Below are 24,877 nucleotides of genomic sequence, written 5' to 3'. Positions count from 1 at the left end.
ACGACGTCCAGTGCCGCAACCCGCAAAAAAGTTTTGTGTACGGATGACATTACTACTCGTCATCGACTATTGACATCATCGAATGTCATCGAATAAAAACATTGCCTCAAAAAGAGAACCATGACAATCACAAGTACATATGGGCAGGGTGCAGCCCGAAGTGGAGATCGGTTTCTGAGGTTTGGGACATGGAATGTGGGGACAATGACAGGGAGATCAGGAGAAGTGGTGGAAGTATTGGTCAGAAGAAGAGTGGACATATGTTGTGTGCAAGAGACGAGATGGAAGGGAAGTGGTGTGAGAATGGTGAAGGGTAGGCAGGGACAGAAATACAAGTTTGTGTGGCAAGGGTGCCCGGAGGGCGTGAATGGTGTTGGTGTCCTGTTTTCTGAGGAGTTTGTAGACAGTGTGGTGAGTGTGACTAGAGTGAGTGATAGGTTGATGATGGTGAAAATGATGATTGGAAAGCTCTTGGTGAACGTCATCTCGGGATATGCTCCGCAGGTTGGTCGAAGCGATGAAGAGAAGGACAAGTTCTGGTGTGCGATAGAGAAGCTGATGGAAAACGTGAAAGATGAGGAAGTTGTTGTGGTGGGAGGAGACCTGAATGGACATGTGGGAAGGAGTATGGATGGTTTTGAGGGAGTTCATGGGGGTTACGGATATGGTGTGAGAAATGGAGAAGGTGAAAGGATTTTGGAGTTTGCTGATGGAGCTGATTTGTTGATTTGTAATACTCAGTTCCAGAAAGAGGACAATAAGCTTGTTACATACACGTCAGGTGGGTCGACGACAACCGTTGACTACCTGATGGTGCGTCGGCGAGATAGGGGGCACCTCCGGGACACAAAGGTGATCCCGGGGGAGGAGGCTGTTTCACAGCACCACTTGGTTGTCTGCGACATAAGGGTGAAAGGTGCGAGGAGAGCTCGGCGGGTGAAGTACCAACCGAGAATGAAGGTGTGGAGGTTGAAAGAGGTGACAGTAAGGGAGGCATTAAAAGAGAGGCTGAGTAGGGTAGAGGATGATGTGGTTGAGCTTGAAAGTGGTTGGATGTCAATGAAAGCTAGTCTGTTGGGAGCCGTTGGTGAGGTATGTGGATGGACAAAAGGACCACCGAGGCACTCAGAAACATGGTGGTGGGATGTTGAGGTTGGAAAGAGGATTGACGAGAAGAGGAAGAAGTTCAAAGAGTGGCAGAAGGCAAAGGGTACGGGAGCAGAAACAGCAGAGCATGAAAGTTATAAGGCAGCCAGGAAGGCTGCAAAGAAAGAGGTAGCAAAGGCATGTAGGAAAATGTTCGGAGAACGCTTGGATTCGGAAGAGGGTCAGAAAGCAGTATTCAGGATTGCAAAGCAGATAGCGAAAGAGAGGTGTGATGTGATGGGGGTGAGTTGCTTGAAGGATGAAGTGGGACAAATCGTTGTCGATCCAGATGGAATTAAACGAAGATGGAAAAGATATATGGAAATGCTGTTGAATACAGAGAATGAATGGGATGGCAACATAGAGAGTAACCCAGCTTTAGGACCGGCAGAGAAGATAACTGAGAAGGAAGTTGAGGAAGCGATAAAAGCAATGAAGAGTGGAAAAGCGGGAGGGCCGACGGGAGTTGTGGGAGATATGTTGAAGGCAGCAGGAAGTTGGGGTGTGAAGAGAATGACAGAGATCTGTAATCTGGTGGTGAAAGAAGGCCGCATTCCAGTGGATTGGGAACTGAGTACCCTCGTCCCTCTATACAAGGGGAAAGGTGACCCTCTGGAGTGTGGCTCGTACCGAGCGATAAAGTTATTGGAGCATGGAATGAAGGTATTGGAAAGGGTGTTGGAGAGGAGGATAAGGAAGAAGGTGAAGATCGACGAAATGCAGTTTGGATTTATGCCAGGAAGAGGACCGACAGATGCGCTTTTCATTGTGAGGCAGTTGCAGGAGAAGTACATGGATAAGAGGAAGAAGTTGTTTTTTGGGTTTGTTGATCTGGAGAAAGCATTCGATAGGGTTCCACGCAAAGTATTGACATGGGCATTGAGGAAGTTAGGCGTGGAGGAATGGTTGATCAGAGTAGTGATGGCAATGTACAAAAGAGCACGCACAGCTGTAAGGACGAAGGACGGGAACAGTGGTGAGTTTGAGGTGAAGGTGGGAGTGCATCAGGGGTCGGTACTAAGTCCACTACTATTTGTAGCTGTGATGGAGGTGCTGGCTCAGACCGTAAAGGAGGGTTTACCGTGGGAGTTGTTGTATGCAGATGATCTGGTGTTGATTGCGGAAAGTATGGATGGACTGAAGGAAAAGATGAACAAGTGGAAGGAATGTATGGAGACAAAAGGTCTGAAGGTGAATATCGGAAAGACAAAGGTGATGGCAAGTGGTAAAGCATGTGGTGAGGTGGAAAGAACTGGGAAGTGGCCGTGTGCTGTGTGCAGGAAGGGTGTCGGAGTGAACTCCATTCAATGTACAATGTGTGCTGAGTGGGTTCATCAAAAATGTAGTGGTCTGAGAGGGTCATTAACCAGTGTGGCAGCTACATTCAAATGTAAGGTGTGCACAGAGGGAGCTGCAGATGGAGGAAATGTTGAGTTGGATCTTGGAGACGGCGTGAAGCTGGAAGGTGTGAAAACATTTTGCTACCTCGGAGACATGCTGAATGGAGAAGGTGGATCAGACTCGGCAACGGTTGCTCGAGTGAGATGTGCATGGAAGAAGTTTCGGGAACTGAGTGGCATGCTGATGAGGAGGAGAGTGTCGCTGAAGCTGAAGGGAAAGGTGTATGCTGCATGTGTGAGAAGTGTTATGATTTATGGGAGCGAGACATGGGTAATGAACGTAGAGCAGCAACGAAGGCTGGAAAGGGTGGAAATGCGAATGGTTCGATGGATGTGCGGAGTATCGTTGAGAGAGAGGAAGACAAATGATGAATTGCGAAAGATGATGGGAATATTGCCTGTGATTGATGCTGTGAAGAGGAACAGGTTGAGATGGTTTGGTCATGTATTGAGGAAGGATGAAAGTGACTGGTTGAGAAGAGTGATGGAAGTTAATGTAGAAGGAAGTAGAGGACGGGGAAGACCGAGAAAGACTTGGCTAAAGATGGTGGAAGAAGAAATGCGGGCAAGGGGGTTAAACAAGGAGAGATGCAGAAAATAGGGCAAAATGGAGAAGATTGTCATGGGGACCGCAAGGCTAACCCCCGCTCTAGCAGGGAACATGGCCTTAAAATGCATGTTGTTTGTTGTTGTATCGCCTATACCTACAAATACATCGTCAAAATGTGATTGCATTCCCGTAATGCCAAATTAATCCCATACCGGAGGTATTTTTATTAAAAATAAATCCTGTACTCAAAGGGTTAACAGAGATACTTCTCCTTCGTAAAATGTGTCCATTGATATGGTATCAAAAATTTCTTATCAATCGGTTCAGTAGTTCTGGATGGCCACTCATTTTTGCAGTGACGATGCAAAGGACTGCCAAAGCAGTTTCTTGGCATTTGGGCACAATTTGCCGACCTCGGAAGGATGAGTGGCTGAGTCAACCCACCTGGTGGTAATGCAACAGCACGCCAAGGCTTAAACACAGGATCTTGCGATCTTGAGCCAACCACCTTAACCATTCAGCTAACTAACTAGGCTTGCGGTTCCAGAGAAGATAGGAATTACTTTTGGGGGGAAACAAATAAAAAAATAAAATCGTAGATAAAAGATGGCCACCCAGCTTTTTGACCAACCAGCTTTATTGCCAGAAACTCTGAAATTTCACGGGTATTGAAATTGCGGTGTCTGAGTAAAATGTGTCACAAAACAATAACCTTAAATCAGCCAACATTACCGCTTTACACAAAAAATGTGCAAAAACAGATCCTTGCAACAACAGACCAATCAGCCTGCTACCAATTATATTATCAGCAGTCATGGAATCCATCATTGCTTCAGATATCAAATCCTTCCTCTTCTCCAATGGCTTGATCTCGGATCATCAATTTGGATTCAGACCAGGTCATTCTACTCTGGACATGCTGCTTCTGCTGTCTCAACAATGGATGAATGAATGAATATGAATGATCGTTTTAAGGCCATTTTTCCCGCTAGAGCGGGGGTTAGCCTTGCAGGCCCCATGACAATCATGGTTCCCTGTTTGAGGCAATGTTTTTATGGCCGGATGCCCTTCCTGACGCCAACCCTTGGTCACGCTCTTACGATGCGCAGGGATACGGTGTACCGATTCTAAATCGGGGTATACACCGTGATCATTCATCCCAGCAAGCTGGTACTCAATTTGCCGACCTCGGAAGGATGACAGGCTGAGTCAACCCCCCTGGCGTTAATTCAGCGATCGACCGGGATTCTAACCCAGGATCATAGGATCCCAAGCCGGCACCCTAACCGCTAAGCCAACACCAGGCTCAATTGTCTCAACAATGGATGGAGGTCCTTAATGCCAAACAGGAAATCAGAGCTGTCTCCCTTGACACATCACGTGCCTTCGAAACGGTCTAGCACCCCGCTCTGCTCACCAAACTCTCCTTCTATGATATCCATGGAAATCTCCACGCATGGCTTGCGGACTTCCTCTCTGGTCGAGGTCAACGTGTGGCCCTGAATAGATTTCTCTCATCTCCCCTTCCTGTTCAGGCTCGAGTTCCCCCAAGGCAGTGTTCTGGGCCCTGTGCTTTTTCTGGTCTTCATCAATGATCTCTCCGTGTAATGTAAATGTAAAGGAGGGTTTACCGTGGGAGTTCTTGAATGCAGATGATCTGGTGTTGATTGTAGAAAGTATGGATGGACTGAAGGAGAAGATGAACAAGTGGAAGGAATGTATGGAGACAAAAGGTCTGAAGGTGACTATCGGAAAAAACGAAGGTGATGGCAAGTGGTAAAGCATGTGGTGAGGTGGAAAGAACTGGGAAGTGGTTGTGTGCTGTGTGGAGGAAGGGTGTCGGAGTGAACTCCATTCAATATACAATGTGCGCAGAGGGGGTTCATCAAAAATGTAGTGGTCTAAGAGGGTCATTAACCAGTGTGGCAGCCACATTCAAGTGTAAGGTGTGCACAGAGGGAGCTGCAGATGGAGGAAATGTTGAGTTGGATCTTGGAGACGGCGTGAAGCTGGAAGGTGTGAAAACATTTTGCTACCTAGGAGACATGCTGAATGGAGAAGGTGGATCAGACTCGGCAACGGTTGAGAGTGATATGTGCATGGAAGAAGTTTCGGGAACTGAGTGGCGTGCTGACGAGGAGTGTGTCGTTGAAGCTGAAGGGAAAGGTGTATGCTGCATGTGTGAGAAGTGTTATGATTTATGGGAGCGAGACGTGGGTAATGAACGTCGGGCAGCAACGGAAAGGGTGGAGAGGGTGAAATGCGAATGGTTCGGTGGATGTGTGGAGTATCGTTGAGAGAGAGGAAGACAAATGATGAATTGCAAAAGATGATGGGAATAGAGCCTGTGATGGATGCTGTGAAGAGAAACAGGTTGAGATGGTTTGGTCATGTGTTGAGGAAGGATGAAAGTGACTGGTTGAGAAGTGATGTTAATGAATGTAGAAGGAAGTAGAGGATGGGGAAGACGGGAAAGACTTGGCGAAAGATGGTGAAAGAAGAAATGCAGGCAAGGGTTTAACAAGGGGAGATGCAGAAAATGTCAAAACGGAGAAGATTGTCATGGGGCCCGCAAGGCTAACCCCCACTCTAGCAGGGAAAATGGCCTTAAAATGCCTGTTGTTGTTGTGTTGTATCAATGATCTCTCCGACTGGATAATCCTCTCCATCTCTTTGCTGATGACTCCACTCTCTACCGCTCCAGACCTCATCCCTCAGATCGAGAGTCTGCAGCGTCCTCACTCTCAGCAGACCTGGACAAAATCACAGACTGGTCAAACAAGTGTCTTTCAATCCTGACAAATCTCACACTCTCACTATGTCTCTCCAAAAAGACCATCTGGACAACCCTCCCATCTACTTTGTCAACAATCTTCTCCAAGAAGTTCTGTCACTCAAGCTCTTGGGTCTCACAATCTGCCATGATCTTTCCTGGGAAAAACACATTTCCAAGCTGGCCTCCAAAGCCAGTCGCCAGACTGGGCATCCTCCGTCGTGCGAAGTCCTTCCTTGGCACACCTGAGCTCCTCACCACATACAAGGCTTTCATCCGCAGCTCAATGGAATACTGCTCTCCCCTCTGGGCTGGTGCTCCTGCCTCACAACCGAGATCGGCTTCATGCTGTTGAAACCAAAGCTTTCAGAATCATTGCAATATCCCACGATGAAGCTGCACAGTGAATAGCATTCTTTCTATTACACAAATACACACATAGATGGATGGGGGGAGCTTTAGTCCAACCACACCAAAAGGCTGAGGGCCTTTCACTCAATCACCGTAGGCAGGTGGACTTTCTGTCTTCTACCGACTTCTCTCTGGCCTTGCCCCCCCCCCCCCCCAGCCCTGTCTGTGCTCTATCCCACAAATACTCCTGCGGGTAGCACAAGATCTGCCAGCAACCCTCTCCTGGTGAAACTGCCAAAATTAAGACTCTCTGCTCACCTTCACTCTTTCATTCCTCTTTTCTCCCACCTCTGGAACAAACTCCCTCACTCTCTTCAATCCCAATCCTCCCTCCAGGTTTTTGAAACAGCTGTGCACCACCATCTCTTATCTTCCCCCATCCAAAACCTTGATCTTTTCTACCCCCGTTAATCAACCCCAGATCCACTTTTCTGAAATACCTACTTCTTTCCTGGAAGTCCAAGCTGTGTCCATGTGGTTTTTACCTTTCACACCCCCCGCCTTCCCATGCCTCCTCCCCCCCAAGCCGTCTCCCTCCCACAGATCTCACCATGTCCCTGCTCTCAAATGTTGTACTTGTGTGCTTCGCCCCCTCTCCCCATCTAGTCTCCTGCTCCCTTTATTATCTTATGTGTCTGTTTGGTTTTTTTGTCATTAATGTTAGCTCATACATGAGCCTCCATCTTCTATACAAAAATATACAAGGAAAAAAAAAAAAAGTTAATTGAATATATCATATGAAATATTAAGAATTACAATTGTAAGAAACCCCAGCAATTCTGGCCTTTTGACTTTCAAAAAAATAAAATAACATACAAGAACAATATGCTTCCACCATTATTACCAGTTTGGAGGCTAAATGGCCTCAAAGACAATATGGTGGTAAACTACCCACCCACCCTCTACTCCTGCAACACTTGCCAGTGAGGAAGCAAAACTCTGGAAGCAAGTGAAGCTCCAGCTCTGTGGATGCTGCTCCTTGAGAACTGCGTCTCCGTGCACGGCTCACGAGAAGAGGCTGTGTCATGTCGGTCACAGCCTGATTGTATTGCTGAATTCACCACATCGACAAGCACAGACAGCAATCAGTCACAAGCTCTTGCACTCGATGCAGTCCTATTAAACTTGAAAGGTGAAAAGGACAGAATGCCAACCTGCATGTAGTAGTCCACATATGTGATTTGTGACCCATTGTTCCTCTGGAACTCCATCTGTGGATTTCTGTCCCACTCAATGTCATCAACGCGGTAAGTCCTGTTGTTGTACCTATAACAGAAAAAAAACTCATTCCCTCATAGTTTGACCTCTGGTGACCTCATTTGCATATAACACATATCATTGTAAAGAGTGTCCCAGGACAAACATTTTGAGGGGTCATATGCAACCATAGGATGACGAGGTAAAAAGTTATGGCCATTTGAATTTCGCCTACCCCTAATTTTCGGAAATCACTGACACAGGGGGCCGGGGGGGTTTTAAACTCTTGCTTTGCGTTTCCGGGCACGATCTATATTAGGTTCGTGTACCTTGAAAAACAGGTGTGATGTTGACCATACAAAGGCAATATAGTCCGTGGGCTGAGTAGGGTTTACATGCACCCCGCCCACAACTTAACTTCCCGGGTATGTCCATGTACCCCCCACCCTAGGGGTTGGGAAAAACCATGTTAACAGAAAAAAAACTCATTCCCTCATAGTTTGACCTCTGGTGACCTCATTTGCATATAACACATATCATTGTAAAGAGTGTCCCAGGACAAACATTTTGAGGTGTCATATGCAACCATAGGATGACGAGGTAAAACGTTATGGCCATTTGAATTTCGCCTACCCCTAATTTTCGGAAATCACTGACACAGGGGGGGGGGGGGTAACATCAAAATATGCGTGGGAGGTACCTTGGGAATGAGTTTTTTTTTTGTTAACATGGTTTTTCCTAACCCCTAAGGTGGGGCGTACATGGACATACCTGGGAAGTTAAGTTGTGGGGGGGGGGGGGGGGGTGCATGTAAACCCTACTCAGCCCACGGACTAATAGAATAGGTCAAAGGGAACAGTCCAGAGCTGAACCTCTGGACAACCCTTATCGGTGAAACTGATGATTTTGAATCGATTTTCGAGAAAGAAAATGAAGATGTTTTAAACAGACAATTTGAATGAAGTTAGGTCCGTCGTTGCAAAGCTAGGCAATGTAATTTTGTCTGAATCTTGCTGCTACTCTGCCCTCAGAGCATGTCGCACACATTATTTTTTGAGATCGAGTGAAATGTTGCTGAAGTACTGCTAAACTGAAGGTTTTTGGAAGTGCAAACAACACAATTTGTGTTCTATAGTGTTCAATACAACGAAATAAATAACTCTACATATACAGGGTGAGTCAATGGAATGTGACGGTTTTCTGAAACCAGCTGCAGCAAAAGGCACACTGTGGTGGGGGAAACCTTGTGTGTCACGTGATCTGAAAGTTGCGCAGTTTCTCCAGTCAGTGTCGTGAGAGACACTTTGGAGAACTGGTCTGTGCCACAACGCGTGTTCTTGGTAAGGGCATTTTTTGAATGCAAATTGGTAGTGCAGGTGCAGAGAAGATTGAGACGCGAGTTTGATGTTGCATGGTAGAATTCCCTCTCGTAACATTATTTTGAAGGGGGTGGAAAAATTCGACAACACCGGAAGTGTTTGTGATCACTTTGTTGGCAGTGCACAAATGGTACGCACACCAGAGAACATTGGGAGAGTTAGGGAAGTGGTGTTGCGAGTCCAACTCGCTCTGCCGGGCATCAATCGGCTGCGTTGAACATATCGGTCGTGAGTGTTCGTCGTATTCTGCACGATGACCTCCAATTTCATCACAATAAAATTCAAATTGCGCAGTCTGAAAGAAATCGATAGTCGCTCGACTGGAATTTTGTAAGCAGTTCGTGGACATGTTGAATGAAAATCCAATATCCATTTTGGTGGAGGCCACTTAACCGTTTGAGTACGGGATTTTTTTTTTGATAAAAATACCCCCGGTATGGGGTTAATTTGGCATTTTGGTACGGGAATGCAACCACGAACTGACGATCTATTTATAGGTATAGTCGATGACGTGTAGTAACTTCATCCGTACACAAAATTTTCGCAGGTTGCGGCCCTGGTTGTCATTCATACTCAAAGGGTTAAAAAATGTTATTTAAAAAAAAGAAAAGAAAAGATTAATAAATCGCATGCCACTTCTGTTTTTCAACTGAAAGCGTTTTGCTTTATATTCAACCCAGTTCTCCAAAATAACGCTTTAAAAACCGTCACATTCCATCGACTCACACGGTACATATATATATATATATATATATATGCATGCACGCACGCACACACACATATATATGTATGTATATATATATATATATATATATATATATATATATATATATATATATATATACACACATACATATATACATACATATATACATATATACATATATATATATAAACACAGTCATGTAAAAAAGTAAGTGCACCCCACGTAAAGTTTTGACTTTTTCAACATATTTCAACATACAGCTATTTGATCTTCATTTCAACAATATTGATAGATAAAGGTGATATAATATAACAAATATCATGAAACATTTACATTTTGTAGTCCATTGTATAATGTAAATAAACATAAATGCAAATTTCGCATGTGGAAAAAGTAAGTACACCCCTACAATTATCACTACTTCAAATACCTAAAATTAGAATCAGGTGCACCAGCTCAGGTGCAAATGATAAGAACATCGTCAGAGAGGATCTTGGGGGAACCTGTCTTATTTAAACCTCAGACATTTAGTTTGGTTTGCTCTTTGTTGAAGTGTGCGGCGTCACCATGCCGAGATCAAAAGAGCTCTCTGAGGCCTTCAGAAAGAAGGTTATAGATGCCTATGAGTCTGGGAAGGGATTTAAAAAGATCTCCAAACAATTTGAAATCAATCATTCGACTGTCCGGAAGATCATCTACAAATCGAGAAGATTCCAAAGAACTGCCAACTTGTTCAGGCCAGGCCGACCCAGCAAGTTTAGCCCGAGAGCAGACCGCAAGATGCTGAAAGAAGTCTCGAAGAACCCCAGAATGTCATCACGGGACCGACAGGTAGCTCTTGCCACTGTTGATGTCAAAGTGCACGAGTCTACCATTAGAAAGAGGCTGCACAAATTTGATCTACATGGGAGGTGTGCCAGGAGGAAACCTTTGCTGCCCAGAAAGTACATCAGGGCAAGACTAAAGTTTGCCAATGAACACCAAGGCAAAGACCAGCACTTCTGGAACAATGAGCTCTGGACAGATGAGTCAAAGGTAGAGCTATTTGGACACAGTACCAGAAGACATGTTTGGCGAAAACCAAAGACAGCATTTGACCACAACAACCTGATACCAACTGTAAAGCATGGTGGTGGAAATATTATGGTTTGGGGCAGCTTTGCTGCATCAGAGCCTGGGCAGCTCACCATCATAGAATCCACTATGAATTCTTCATTGAACCAGAGGGTGCTTGAGGATAATGTGAGGCCATCTGTCGGAAAGTTGAAGCTCAACCGAAGGTGGACCTTGCAACATGACAATGACCCAAAACAGACCAGTAAATCCATCAAGGAATGGCTGAAAAGAAAAAAAATGGAGGGTTCGGGAATGGCCAAGTCAAAGCCCGGATCTAAATCCCATCGAGATGTTGTGGGGGGATTTGAAACGAGCTGTGCATGCAAGAAACCCCTCAAACATCGCACAGCTGAAAGAATTCTGCATGGAGGAGTGGGCAAAAATTTCTCCCAGTCGATGTCAGAGACTGGTAGACAGTTATAAGAAACGCCTACTTGAGGTTGTTTCTGCCAAAGGGCGCAATACCACCTATAAGAGCCAAGGGTGTACTTCCTTTTTCCACATGCGAAATTTGCATTTATGTTTATTTAAATTATATAATGGGCTACAAAATGTAAATGTTTCATGATATTTGTTGTATAATATCTTCTTCTTTATTTTTTTTTAAAGACAGAATCGAGGCTCGTGAAAGAGCTAACATTTATTTCACAAACAAATCAAACAGACAAACAAAATATATAAAAAGAGGGAGCGGTAGACAAGATGGGGAGAGAAGGGGAAGCACACAAACACAACATTTGAGAGCAGGGACATCGGGAGATGTGTGGGAGGGAGAGGGCATGGGGGGAGGAGGCGTGGGAGAAGTATAAAACACAAGGACACCAAGGATTTCCAGGACAGAAGTTGGTATTTCAAAAAAGTGGATTTGGGGTGAAATTAGCAGGGGTAGAAAAGATCAAGGTTTTGGATGGGGGAAGATAAGAGATGGTGGTGAACAGCTGTTTTAAAGTGCAAGTAAAGTGACAATGTATATTGGGCCTTATTAGGGAGAATTATGTTCATTTTTAACATTTATTTGGCAATACACAATATTTAGTGATTATAGTTAACATAATTAGCATATTTTTGCCATTTTTCAACACATCTTCATATGCAATAAACCGGAAGCGTTCGGCATTTCCCGGGATGTGACGTCACGAAAAGACTTCGCCTGCGAACAGATGATTTATCGCCATCACAAAGCTATCGCGTTGATATGCCGTGTGATGTTTACCTGCTTATTTTTACTTATTGCGTGTGTCAATTGACAATGGTACGGAAGTGTGTGGCGTACGGCTGTTCTGCATTAACTAGATCGCATTTCACACAAAGTTGTGAGAAACTAAAGAAGAAACCGCGTGTGGCTTCTCAGATAAAATAAATAATTCTGTCTCTGCAATTTCAGGTTAATTTTCTTTTTAAAATGGCTTTTTCTGCAATCAGTGCATGGATTGACATGTGTGGATGTGTGGGTGTGGGGGGGGGGAGGGATGTGTGTGTGTGTGTGTGTGGGGGGGGGGGGCGTTTGGTGTGTGTGTGTGTGTGTTAGGGGTGGGGGGTGGGGGTACGTGTGCATGGATGTGTGTGTGGATGTGGGGGGGGGGGGGAGGGATGTGGGTGTGGGGGGGGGGGAGGAATGTGGGTGTGTGTGGCTGTGTGTGTGGGGGGGGGGGGGGGGGGGGAGGGATGTGTGTGTGTGTGTGGGGGGGGGGGTCTGGTGTGTGTGCGTGTGTGTACGTGTGTGTGCGTGTGTGTGTGTGTGTACGTGTGTGTGTGTCCAATCTCGTGACAACACGTCGATTCCCTGACTGTGGCCATTGCTTGGCAGTGACCACATGCACACCTGCAACAAAACATTACACTCAACACATTATGTTATGTCCATAAGCGGCGATACTTAAAATACTTGTCATTCGTGAAAGTATGTACATTTATATTTAGTTAAGAAATGACCAGTCACCGTTTCCCATTCTGTATGCTTCTTCCTCGACATTTGTGTTTCGTGGTCCGCCATTATCCTGATTAGCGTCCGCGCTCCGGCTCGAACATATAGGGTTTAATCCCAGCAAAATCCACATTAAATTCCTCAATCTCTTCTCTGACAAATCCATCGCAAGAACTTCCCTCATCCTCCGAAAATTCCAGCACAAACTCGCTCAATCCCACTCAAAACCATCAAATTCCACAAGTATTTCTGCACTTGCTGATGCCAAGTTGTTGACCTCAATAAGCCCATTGTCTTTTCGTGACGTCACAGATGCGCCCCGCCCACTTTTGAAATTCATTCGGGAAATTTCCAGGAAAAAGTGTTTTTCTCATAGTTAAAATAATATTTCAAAGATTTCATTTCAGTAAAACATAACTTCAGGATATATTATATAATAAGGCCCAATATATATTATCACTTTACTTGCACTTTAAAGACCTGGAGGGAGGAGTGGGATTGAAGAGAGTGAGGAAGTTTGTTCCATAGGTGGGAGAAAAGAGGAATGAAGGAGTGAAGGTGAGCAGAGAGTCTTGATTTTGGCAGTTTAACCATAAGAGGGTTGCAGGCAGATATTGTGCAACCTGTCGGAATATTTGGGGGACAGAGCCCAGAGAGAGCTGGGGGGGCAATGCGGGAGAGGAGTCGGTAGAAGACGGAAAGCCAACCAACCTGCCTGCGGTGAGTGAGTGAAAGGCCCTTGGAGTTAGCTTCATCGCGGGAGATTCCAAGGATTCTGAATGCTTTGGTTTCAACAGCGTGAAGACGAGCTAGGTGTGAAGCAGGAGCACCGGCCCAGAGGGGAGAGCAGTATTCCATTGAGCTGCGGATGAAAGCCTTGTATGTGGTGAGGAGCTCAGGTGTGCCAAGGAAAGACTTCGCACGACGGAGGATGCCCAGTCGGCGACTGGCTTTGGAGGCCAGATTTGAAATGTGGTTTTCCCAGGAAAGATCATGGCAGATAGTGAGACCCAAAAGCTTGAGTTACAGAACTTCTTGGAGAGGATTATTCATAAAGTGTATGGGAGGGTTGTCCAGTCGGTCTTTTCGGATAGACATCGTAAGAGTGTGAGATTTGTCAGGATTGAAAGACATGTTCCACTTGTTTGCCCAGTCTGTGATTTTGTCCAGGTCTGCAGAGAGTGAGGAGGCTGCAGACTGCCGATCTGAGGGATGAGAAATGGAGCGACAGAGAGTAGAGTCATCAGCAAAGAGATAGAGAGGATTTTCAAGAGTCAGAGAGATCGTTGAAGAAGACCAGAAAAAGCACTGGGCCCAGAACACTGCCTTGGGGAACTCCAGCCTGAACAGGAAGAGGAGATGAGAGAAACCCATTCAGGGCCACACGTTGACGACTCGAGAGGAAGTCCGCCAACCATGCGTGGAGATTTCCATGGATACCAAAGGAGGAGAGTTTGGTGAGCAGAGCGGGGTGCCAGACCGTATCGAAGGCACGTGATATGTCAAGGGAGACAGCTCTAATTTCATGTTTGGCATTGAGGACCTCCATCCATTGTTGAGAAAGCAGAAGCAGCATGTCCAGAGTAGAGTGACCAGGTCTGAAACCAAATTGATGATCAGAGATCAAGCCATTGGAGAAGAGGAAAGATTTCATATCCGAAGCAATGATGGATTCCATGACTTTGCTGATTGGTCTGTAGTTGCTAGGATCTCTTTTTGCACCTTTTTTGTGCAAAGCGGTGATGTTGGCTGATTTCCAAGCAGATGGCAGATGACCTTGAGCAAAAGAGAGGGTGAAGAGAACAGAGAGAGGGGGTGAAAGAGCGGAATAACAGGATGTTAGGACCCGTGGGCTGATGCCGTCAGGTCCAGTTGCAGAATCAGAGTCGAGGGTTGACAGAAACTTTTCCACCTTGTCAGGAGGAAAGGACACAGAGTCCAGAAGCAGCTGGGTATGACTGGGTACGGTGGGTACAGAGAGCGATGGGGTTGGACACAAGATTTAGAGGCAAACACAGAGTTGAGGCATTCAGCTTATTCACGTGTGGAGTCAGCCGTGTAGCCGTTTGAAGTGAGGGAGGGGATGGAGGGGGAACAAACACCAGAAACAGATTTGACCAGACGCCACCAGGATTTGGAAGAGGGAGACAGACAAGAGAGTTCGGTCTTGAGAACGGAGAGATATTGTTTCCTGGCTCGCCTGAGGGTGGTCACACACTTGTTTCGGGCTTTGTAAAAGGAAATGAGATTTCCATCCGTTGGATTTGCTTTCCAGGAGACGAAGGCAAGTTGTTTCTGGGCAACAGCCTCAACACAAGATTCCGTGTACCTTGGACGGGAGGAAGGGTATGACAACTGAAGACGAGATGGGATAAATCTGTGCATGAGAGAGAGCAATTTACTTTGGAAGAATTCCCAGGATGAGCTGATGTCAGAGGCGGTAGAGATGGGAGACCAGTCCAGATGATCGATGGCTGCTTGAAGACCGTGCCAGTTGGCCTGAGTGAAATGCCAGACTCGTCGCCGCTGAGGAGGCTCTCTGAGAATGGTCAGAGAGATGTCCACTTTAACAAGCACATGATCAGATGAGCCGATTGGAGCAGAAGAAGAGCAGCAAACATTTTCAGGGAAGTTAGTCATAACCAAGTCCAGAATTGAAGATGCTCCATTGACTGAGATCCGGGTCGGGAAATTGACAGATTGTGTCAGTCCCAGTGAGTCGCAGAAGTCCTTTGCTGAGGAGCCATGGCTGGTGAGAGAGGTACCCACACCCAGCCAACTGGCATGGTGACAATTGAAATCACCACATATGAGGAAGAGAGAGTTGGGATGGGTAGATAGAAGTTGGTCCATATTATCAGACAGCGAGATGTAGATGGAGTCATCACTGTTTGGTGGACGGAACAACACACATATGAACAAAAGGTGGGAGCGAAGGGGAAGCCGCAGCCAAAGGTATTCCTGGGGGTGAGGTGGAGAGAGGGCAGTGCAGGGCGAGTGAGGAAGAGTTTTTTTTATAAAGAAAGCAACCCCACCTCCAGGACGAGGCTCAGGTCTATCATACCGGAGGAGGGAGTAACCTGGGAGAGATACCAAGGAATCAGACACATCATGAAGGAGGAAAGTTTCTGTTAAGCAGATCACGTCTGGTTTGTCAGAAGCAACCTGTGTGGAGAGATCAGTCAAGTTTGAGCGAAGGCCCCGGATGTTTGAGGTCCATACCGTTAATGAAGAGGAAGGGGGAAGCATCGGATACAGAACAGGGGGTGGGGCGTTGGGGTAGGGTAAGATGTGGAAGAGGAGGAAGTGGTCGGGAGAGCTGTTGAAGGTGTGTCAGAGATTTCAGAATAGCTTGGAGAAATGGAAGAATGGGGCGGACAAAAGGTTTGATGGTGATTGGGTGAGGCACAATGAGGTGTTATTTGAGGAGGGGGCAGAGCGAGGCAGAAGGTTTGGGGAGATGAAGGTGAAAGTTGGAAGGGGGAAGAAGTGGGGAGGACGCTTTGAGGAGGAGGAGTGAGAGGGGAGTCTAGGAGGTGAGGAGCGAGGGAGTCTCGGAGGGGAGGGGTGTGGGGGGCAGTTAAGGAGGGAAGGGGCAAGGGGGGAGATTTGAAAGGGATGGGTGATGGGGAAGACTTGGAGGGGAGGGGCAAGGGGGAAGATTTGAAAGAGATGGGTGATGGGGAAGATTTTGAGGGGAGGGGCAAGGGGGTAGATTTGGAGGGGAGGGGTGATGGGGAAGTTTTGGAGGGGAGGGGTGATGGGGAAGTTTTGGAGGGAAGGGGTGATGGGGAAGATTTGGAGGGGAGGGGTGAGATTGGATTTTAGAAAGTGTACAATTAATGGGAAACGAACATTTATTGCAAAATGAGTTTCTCGTGACCTTCGAGTCGAAAATACGTTTGAGAACGCTGAAGGAGGGGTGGAGTGCAGGAGAGTTTCGGGAATGTAGAAAAGAGATGGAAAAGAGATAGAAAATAACTGTAAGAGATGGAATTTTTTTTTGCAATGAATAGATTTGGTGAGCAAGTCGAAAGCATCCTTTTATAGAAGAAGAAGAAAAAGGTGTTATAAATTATAATATACGACAGAAGACAGTTCTTCAGGGGAAAGTTTAAACATTTTTAAATTGAGCAGTGAAAACTATCTGGGGAAATGGAAAATGGAATGGGGGTGAAACACGTGATCGAAGAACGAACGAACAAATAAGAGCGAATAAACGAATAAGAACGAACAAGCATTCTGAGTATTGCGCTGCAATGCATGTCCCCTCCCAAAGTTCAAAGTGCTATAACTTTGTGAAAAATGATCGAATATGCAAATTTATGCACGGTTGATGCTGGTTTTCAAACTTGATCTGAGGTATGCTGAGACACGTGTGTCACGCCTCGCCTCGTTGATAAGCCCGCAAGGTCGCTCCGTGGAGCGGCCTGCACGTATTGCACTGTGTGAATTATATAAATTATTACCAACTCACGGTCTGAGGTACTAGCGAATCAAGAGATATCCTTTTTTTTTTTTTTTCCCGTTTAATTAACGATATCTGCCAAACCACGTGCCCTATCGCAAATTCCAAAATGACATTTTAGTAGACCGACATGCTGAACAGATGTGTGAAGTTTCCCCTCGATTGGATCAAAAATGAAGGAGGGGCTCGGTTTTAAAGGTTCATGCTTAAAAACATCATAAATCTGAAACCATCAGTAATTTATTATATTTTTCGGTTCACGATCAATGATCGGTGTATATATATATATGTTGCTCGGCTTGGCTCTGCCCCTCCAGAAAGCGCGCGCTGTGTCGCGCTGTTGACGTTCGCGAGACGAGGCTGAGGACGCGCAGTGCGGCTTGAGGAGAACTCGAGAATAAACAAGAGATATCCATTTTTAAAAATATTTTCGTTTAATTAACGATATCTGCCAAACCACGTGCCCTATCGCAAATTCCAAAAGGATATTTTAGTAGACTGACATGCTGAACAGATCTGTGAAGTTTCCCCTCGATTGGATCAAAAATGAGGGAGGAGCTCGGTTTTAAAGGTTCATGCCGTCATGCCCGCTGGCTTTTTTTGTTCGTCATGGGTATGCGATTCTGGCTGCAAAGTTTGGCCTCGATCTGTTCAGCCGTTGCAGAGAAAAAGGGGTTTTGGTGTTTTCACGAAAAACAATATGGCGACCGAACCACGTGACCTGTGACGTCATAATTACCATTAAAATATTCAACAGACCGAGTCCATCATATGGTGAAAATCTTATCTCAATCGGTCCTATTATTGCAGAGAAATTGGTTTTTAAAGTAAATTAAAACTTAAAATGGCACTGAGTTAAGGATAATCAGAATGATCAGAATTACCAAAGTTAAAAGTTCCATACAATAAACAACACAACAACATGCATTTTAAGGCCATTTTCCCTGCAAGAGCGGGGGTTAGCCTTGCGGTCCCCATGACAATCTTCTCCATTTTGCCCTATTTTCTGCATCTCTCCTTGTTAACCCCCTTGCCCACATGTCTTCTTCCACCGTCTTTAGCCAAGTCTTTCTCGGTCTTCCCCGTCCTCTACTTCCTTCTACATTTATTTCCATCACTCTTCTCAACCAGTCACTTTCATCCTTCCTCAACACATGAGCAAACCATCTCAACCTGTTCCTCTTCACAGCATCAATCACAGGCTCTATTCCCATCATCTTTCGCAATTCATCACTTGTCTTCCTCTCTCAACGACACTCCGCACATCCACCGAACCATTCGCATTTCCACCCTTCGTTGCTGCTCTTTCACGAGCCTCGATTCAGTATACAAAAAAAAAAAAAAAAAAAAGGCAACGTTCATTACCCACATCTCGCTCCCATAAATCATAACACTTCTTCCTCTTCTCCATGTACTTCTCCTGCAACTGCCTCACAATAAAAAGCGCGTCTGTCGTTCCTCTTCCTGGCATAAATCCAAACTGCATTTCGTCGATCTTCACCTTCTTCCTTATCTCCTCTCCAACACCCTTTCCAATACCTTCATTCCATGCTCCAATAACTTTATCGCTCGGTACGAGCCACACTCCAGAGGGTCACCTTTCCCCTTGTATAGAGGGACAAGGGTACTCAGTTCCCAATCCACTGGAATGCAGCCTTCTTTCACCACCAGATTACAGATCTGTCATTCTCTTCACACACCAACTTCCTGCTGCCTTCAACATATCTCCCACAACTCCCGTCGGCCCTCCCGCTTTTCTACTCTTCATTGCTTTTATCGCTTCCTCAACTTTCTTCTCAGTTATCTTCTCTGCCGGTCCTAAAACTGGGTTACTCTCGATGTTGCCATCCCATTCATTCTCTGTATTCAACAGCATTTCCATATATCTTTTCCATCTTCCTTTAATTCCACCTGGGTCCACAACGATTTGTCCCACTTCATCCTTCAAGCAACTCACCCCCATCACATCACACCTCTCTTTCGCTATCTGCTTTGCAATCCTGAATACTGCTCTCTGACCCTCTTCCGAATCCAAGCGTTCTACGAACATTTTCCTCCATGTCTCCTGCGCCTTTGCTACCTCTTTCTTTGCAGCCTTCTTGGCTGTCTTATAACTTTCATGCTCTGCCTTTTCTGCTCCCGTACCCTTCGCCTTCTGCCACTCCTTGAACTTCTTCCTCTTCTCGTCAATCCTCTTTCCAACTTCATCATCCCACCACCATGTTTCCGAGTGCCTCGGTGGTCCTTTTGTCCAGCCACATACCTCACCAACGGCTCCCAACAGACTATCTTTCATTGACATCCAACCACTTTCAAGCTCAACCACATCATCCTCGACCCGACTCAGCCTCTCTTTTAATGCCTCCCTTACTGTAACCTTTCAACCTCCACACCTTCATTCTCGGTTGGTATTTCACCCGCCGAGCTCTCCTCGCACCTTTCACCCTTATGTCGCAGACAACCAAGTGGTGCTGTGAAACAGCCTCCTCCCCCGGGATCACCTTTGTGTCCCGGAGGTGCCTGAGTGTGGTGCCTGAGGTTCAAAGTGCCATAACTGTCAAAAATGATCGAAACGTCGTGAAGTTTGAACTTGACCTGTAACTTATCATGAGGAAACCATGTGCCAAGTTTGAAATCATTAGCATTAAGCGTTTTGAAAAAAAAGCCCAGAAAACTGTTCTTTGCGTGACGGACTGACAGACTGACGGACTGATGGACGGAGGGACGGCGTGCAAACCTATGGTCCCCTCCGGTGTACACCGGTAGGGGACTAATAAGAACAGAGGAGGAAATATTTTTTTGGGGGTTTATTTTTATTTTTTTTTAGTTGAGATTTTAAACAAGGAAGTATGGGGTGAAAGACTGGGACAAAAACTGAGAACGAAAGCAATTGCAGCACAATCGACGGACCGCTGCGAGAAAAAGAAAGCCTCAAGGTCGGACACGGTAGCCTACTAGGCCTCAAAATACGCGACACAAATTAACCGACGATTTTGTATACATGTATGAAAACTTAACACCGATAATTATCTGACTAATGACACACTATAGGTACACACACCGAAAGATAGATACAGTTTCGACAAAAACACAATTGTGAAAAATTACTTAACTTCGAAAGCGTGAGCGCATGGACAGCTTCGAAAAGACATGACCTCGCCGACAAAGATCTCGCGAGATCTCAAATCGAGATCTTTATCTATCAATATTGTTGAAATGAAGATCAAATAGCTGTATAAAAAAAAATAAACACCTTTATAGAGGCCATTTTTCCCCGCAAAGCGAGGGTTGGCCTTTTTCGGGCACCGTGCTTGTTGTTGTTTTTGTTGGTCCCCTTTTTGAAGCAATGTTTTACGGCCGGATGCACTTCCTGCCGCCAACCCTGTTTGTCGCCTTTTACGACAAACAGGGAATTACCAGTGAACTGGTACTCAATTAGCCGACCTCGGAAGGATGACAGGCTCAGTCAACCCCCCTGGCGTTAATTCAGCGATCGACCGGGATTCAAACCCAGGATCCTAGGATCCTAAGCTGGCACGCTAGCCGCTAAGCCAACACCAGGCTTGTTGTTGTATGTACCAACACCAGGCACCAGCTGTATGTTGAAATATATTGAAAAAGTCAAAACTTTACATGGAGTGTACTTACTTTTTCCACGTGACTGTATGTATGTATGTGTGTGTATATATGTATGTGTGTGTATATATGTATGTGTGTGTGTATATATGTATGTGTGTGTATATATGTATGTGTGTGTATATATGTATGTGTGTGTATATATGTATGTGTGTGTATATATGTATGTGTGTGTATATATGTATGTGTGTGTATATATGTATGTGTGTGTATATGTGTGTGTATGTGTGTTTATGTGTGTTTGTGTGTGTTTGTGTGTGTGTGTGTGTGTGTGTGTGTGTGTGTGTGTGTGTGTGTGTGTGTATATATATATATATGTATGTTTGTATATATATACACACACACACACACACACACACACACACACACACACACACACACACACACACACACACACACACACACACACACACACACACACACACACACACACACACACACACACACAACTCACAATAAGTTAGGGATATTGGCAGGTTCTTCGGTGTGGTTGATTTTGTGTATTATGTTGAAAAAAGTTGTTGGTCCTAATTCTATGGTTATTAATGTGTGAAAAACACAGCATTCTTGATTTCAATACCCTATTCACAATACTCAATACCCCGAACACCTATAAAAAATAAAAATAAACTCACTCCCACAATATCCCTAACTTATTGTGAGGCATGTATGTGTCGGGGTTTGTGTACCAACATATAGGTAATACAAGGATTATGCATGTTTAGTTGCGTTTATATTCACTTAATGGTTGCTTTTAAATAAATGGGATTGAACCTTCTTTCCTCACAGTTGCATGTATTTTTCTGTCCAAATGGGACAAGGATGGACACTTTCCACACAGTTGTATTTTGCTGTCCAAATGCGACAAAGATGATAACCAAACTAAGGCTTGCTTCAAACTGCTAATGGCCCCTTGGCCCAGTAATTGCTATCTAATGACTGCACTTGTAAAGTTCATCCTTCGGTCAGACTGCCCTAGGCAATAAACGATTACGGACCCTGTCCCCAAAACAGCTGCCGACGGAAGGGACACATGATTAATTATGTTTAACTTGCCTGCACGTTTGTTCACTGGTTGCATTCCTGGCTTGAGTTTGCCTTTTGATATGACTGAAAATTCCCCTGTGACATACATTTCCTGTCCTTGATGATGCTGGTCCAGTTCTGCTTTAGATAATGGCTTGATAATGACATAATGTCTTACTTTCCATCTGTGCCTTTAACTGAATTCCTTTCATTAATTAAGGGATGCCGACAGGGGCTGTACTAGCCCAGCGTCCTATATCTTGGGGTCACTGCTTCAGCGCAGAGTTAATCTGATTTAGCGAACGTTTTTTCTACTCAGGCCCAGCCTATATAATGGGTCATGTTCCAGTGTATCTCCAGTGTGGTCCAGTTTGCACTGCCTTGCGTGTTAAGCTCTGCACTCTGGCCAGACTCCACATTTGTGTATTGCTGTGTTTCATTAACCTGCTGATGCTTTAACCCTCGTCCTTTCCCTTCCTGGAGTTGAAGACCAACATTTTGGTGTCAGAAGTGGGATCACCTGGCCACAGGTGCGACTGGAGGGCTCTTCAGGACAGGAGAGGCACACACAGCTGGCGCCAGCATATTTCGGCAGAGGTAAGCATATTTGCACACCTAAATTGGGACAGCCTCTTCCCCTCCTTTAGATTTGGCCGATCTCCGTCGACTGTGGCTAAGCGTGTATCCCGAACCAAATTTAAGCAAAGCACAGTGGTTTAACGAATCAAGCAAGGAGGGCGCCCGAGATAGGAGGGAGAACCCCTCAGGAAAAAACCCCGGTGTGGGGAAAAGGCTAGGTTAAGAGGGAGAACCCCTCAGGTAAGGGAATACCCCAGCGAAGTGTAAGGTGATAAGTTAAGTTTTAGAGGAAAGGAGGTAGTGAGGACCAAGCGGCGTCTCGATCAAAGACCTACCAAGAAGGGATCAGCCTAAGAAAGGAGGATGGGTAATAAGCAAGGAGTAGAGGGAGAACCCCTAAAGAATACCCCGGCATTTTATATGAAGGAGAAGCATGGATATGCTGCCATTCAGCCAGGGAAAGCATGGGCTGAATTGACCAAGGATCTTAGTAATCCTTGGCCGGAGGAAGGGTCATTTGCATTAGACAGGTTGGAAGCGCTATATGGGCCGTTAGACGCCATGGATAAGAAAAAGAGTCTTCCACCAGACTCATGGAAATTGTATGGGTGGTGGAAGGTCGAAGCCTTGAAACGACAGGCAGCTTCTAAACAAGCGATTCTGCGAGGGGAGTTGGGGAAATATCAGGATGAGCGAAAGCAGAGTCGGAAGAAGCAGGACAAACAGATGAAGGCGCTTATGGCGCAGTCAAGTCAGAAGGTGATGGTAGCTCGAACGAACTCCAAGGAGGAAGAGCAGGATGAGGAAGGTGAATTTCCAGTTTCCCAACCCCCCCAAGGCCTCGGTCCCGTCCCAGGATCAAAGGCGCCATTAGGAAAACAACGGACACAACATACGTAAACGCCCAAGGGCCACGGAAGGCTTCGGCTCCGCCAGGAGAGGGTGAGGGCGATGGGGGTATGGATATCTCAGGTCTCCCGGGTCAAATAGGTCCACATTGGACATCCCCCCCCTTTATCCCTCAGTGGAGGAATACCAGGTTCAAACAAAGCCCACCGAGGAAACGAAAGGGATGTTCCCCGTGCGATGCGTGGGAATCGGGGCAAACGGCGTCATAGTAAGGGAACGGGTGCCTTGGAAGGAATCTGACTTAACGGCCATGCAAAAGAGGGTTAAGGATATGTTGATTGACCAACCCTCGGATATAGTAGCATTGCTCAGAAATTGGATGACGGAAGGGGACCCAGACTGGAGGGACATTTGTCATCTGGGAGCATCCGTGCTACCACCGAAAGTATGGGAAAAGGCCAAAGCCCTTACGGCATGGCCAGCAGATGACCCCGTCGCGCGGCAGCAAAACCCAATGAATCCCAACGATTGGCAAGGCTTGAAAACATTTGCTTCTAACCAACATTGACAATGCACTAGCGCCGCCTGGAGGACCAGACTGGGGAAAAATTGGGAACATAAAACAAAAGGCAGGAGAAACGGTTGGCGACTTTCGGGAGAGAATAGAGAAAGCTATAGCACGATGGGGAGGACGAGGACAAATTCAAATTGGAGGACTACCCCCTCCCTTGGTGAACAATTATCTAGTGGAGGGGCTTCGGCCAGCACTGAAAAAACAAGTACAGACCGTTCTTTTCGGCTGGAAAGGGATGCCAACCAATGAATTATGTGCGAAACCCGAACAATGTCCAGGTTCCTCCTCTGAGGAAAAAAAGGAAATGAAGGAGGAATTACTGCAGATGTTGGTGCGAGATAAATTAGCACAGCAACAGGGGAAGAAACAAAAAGGGGGGAGAAAGAAGAAATCCCCTCAATTGGAAATAATGGGAAATGACAGCGAGAATGAAGATAGTGACGACGATGCGTCCACCCCAGTGGTACAGGCGGCTGTAATGCAAGTACCCCAGGGACCACAAGGCCCCAGTGGGCCAGGGAACCAGATGTGGGTACTGCCCCAAACCCAATGGGCTGCACCGCAGTATCCAGCGTCAGGTCCCCCGCCAGGTTATTGGCCGCCGCAAATACCCACGGCAGGATGGACACCACATTGGGGACCTTCTAATATGGGCCCCACCTCATGGACACCCCCCGGTACGGGAGTGCCATATGCCCCCCCGGCCCCAGGCCAACAGATTCCGAGGGGAAGGCAAGGGCCTCCACCTCCCCCCAGGGGGGGACGAAGGCCAAACCAACAGGGAGCTCCGGGACAAGGGCCTACGGGGCAAGGGGCAATGGCATGCTACGAGTGTGGGCAAATGGGCCACTGGAGACGGGATTGTCCAAGGGGACAACGAGGGCCCCAGGGAAGGCAAGGGCCGCCGTATGGAAACACCTATTGACGGGACGAATGCGGGCCGCCAAAGGAATGTCCATTGATAACGATGACCCCAGATGAGGAACCGACCTTGACTTTAGATGTAAATGGGCAGCCATTAGACTTTTTGGTGGATACAGGGGCGACCCGCAGTACTATTAATAAGGAACAATTACCAACTTTGAAACCTACACGCCAGAGCATCCAGATTCAGGGCGTTTCGGGAAAATTAGAGGCTCTCCC

The 24,877-nt window shown here is 46.2% G+C and overlaps 1 protein-coding gene across 1 annotated transcript in view; it reads right to left on the bottom strand.

Moving 5' to 3' along the window:
- PIWIL1 (piwi like RNA-mediated gene silencing 1) overlaps positions 1-24,877 on the bottom strand; it is a gene marked incomplete at its 5' end in the record, with an annotated part of 210,131 nt that overhangs the window by 121,134 nt on the left and 64,120 nt on the right. The window contains 2 exons of the mRNA XM_068134816.2: positions 7,202-7,331; positions 7,435-7,546. Coding sequence (XP_067990917.2) covers positions 7,202-7,331; positions 7,435-7,546 — 242 coding nt within the window. The remainder of the gene's footprint in view (positions 1-7,201; positions 7,332-7,434; positions 7,547-24,877) is intronic.

Source organism: Myxine glutinosa, chromosome 13 (assembly GCF_964187855.1).
Source record: "Myxine glutinosa chromosome 13, kmMyxGlut1.1, whole genome shotgun sequence".
In the NCBI taxonomy this organism is placed as follows: Eukaryota; Metazoa; Chordata; class Myxini; order Myxiniformes; family Myxinidae; genus Myxine; species Myxine glutinosa.
Note: the sequence above shows the minus strand (reverse complement) of the source record. Positions and strands in the feature narration are given on the sequence as shown.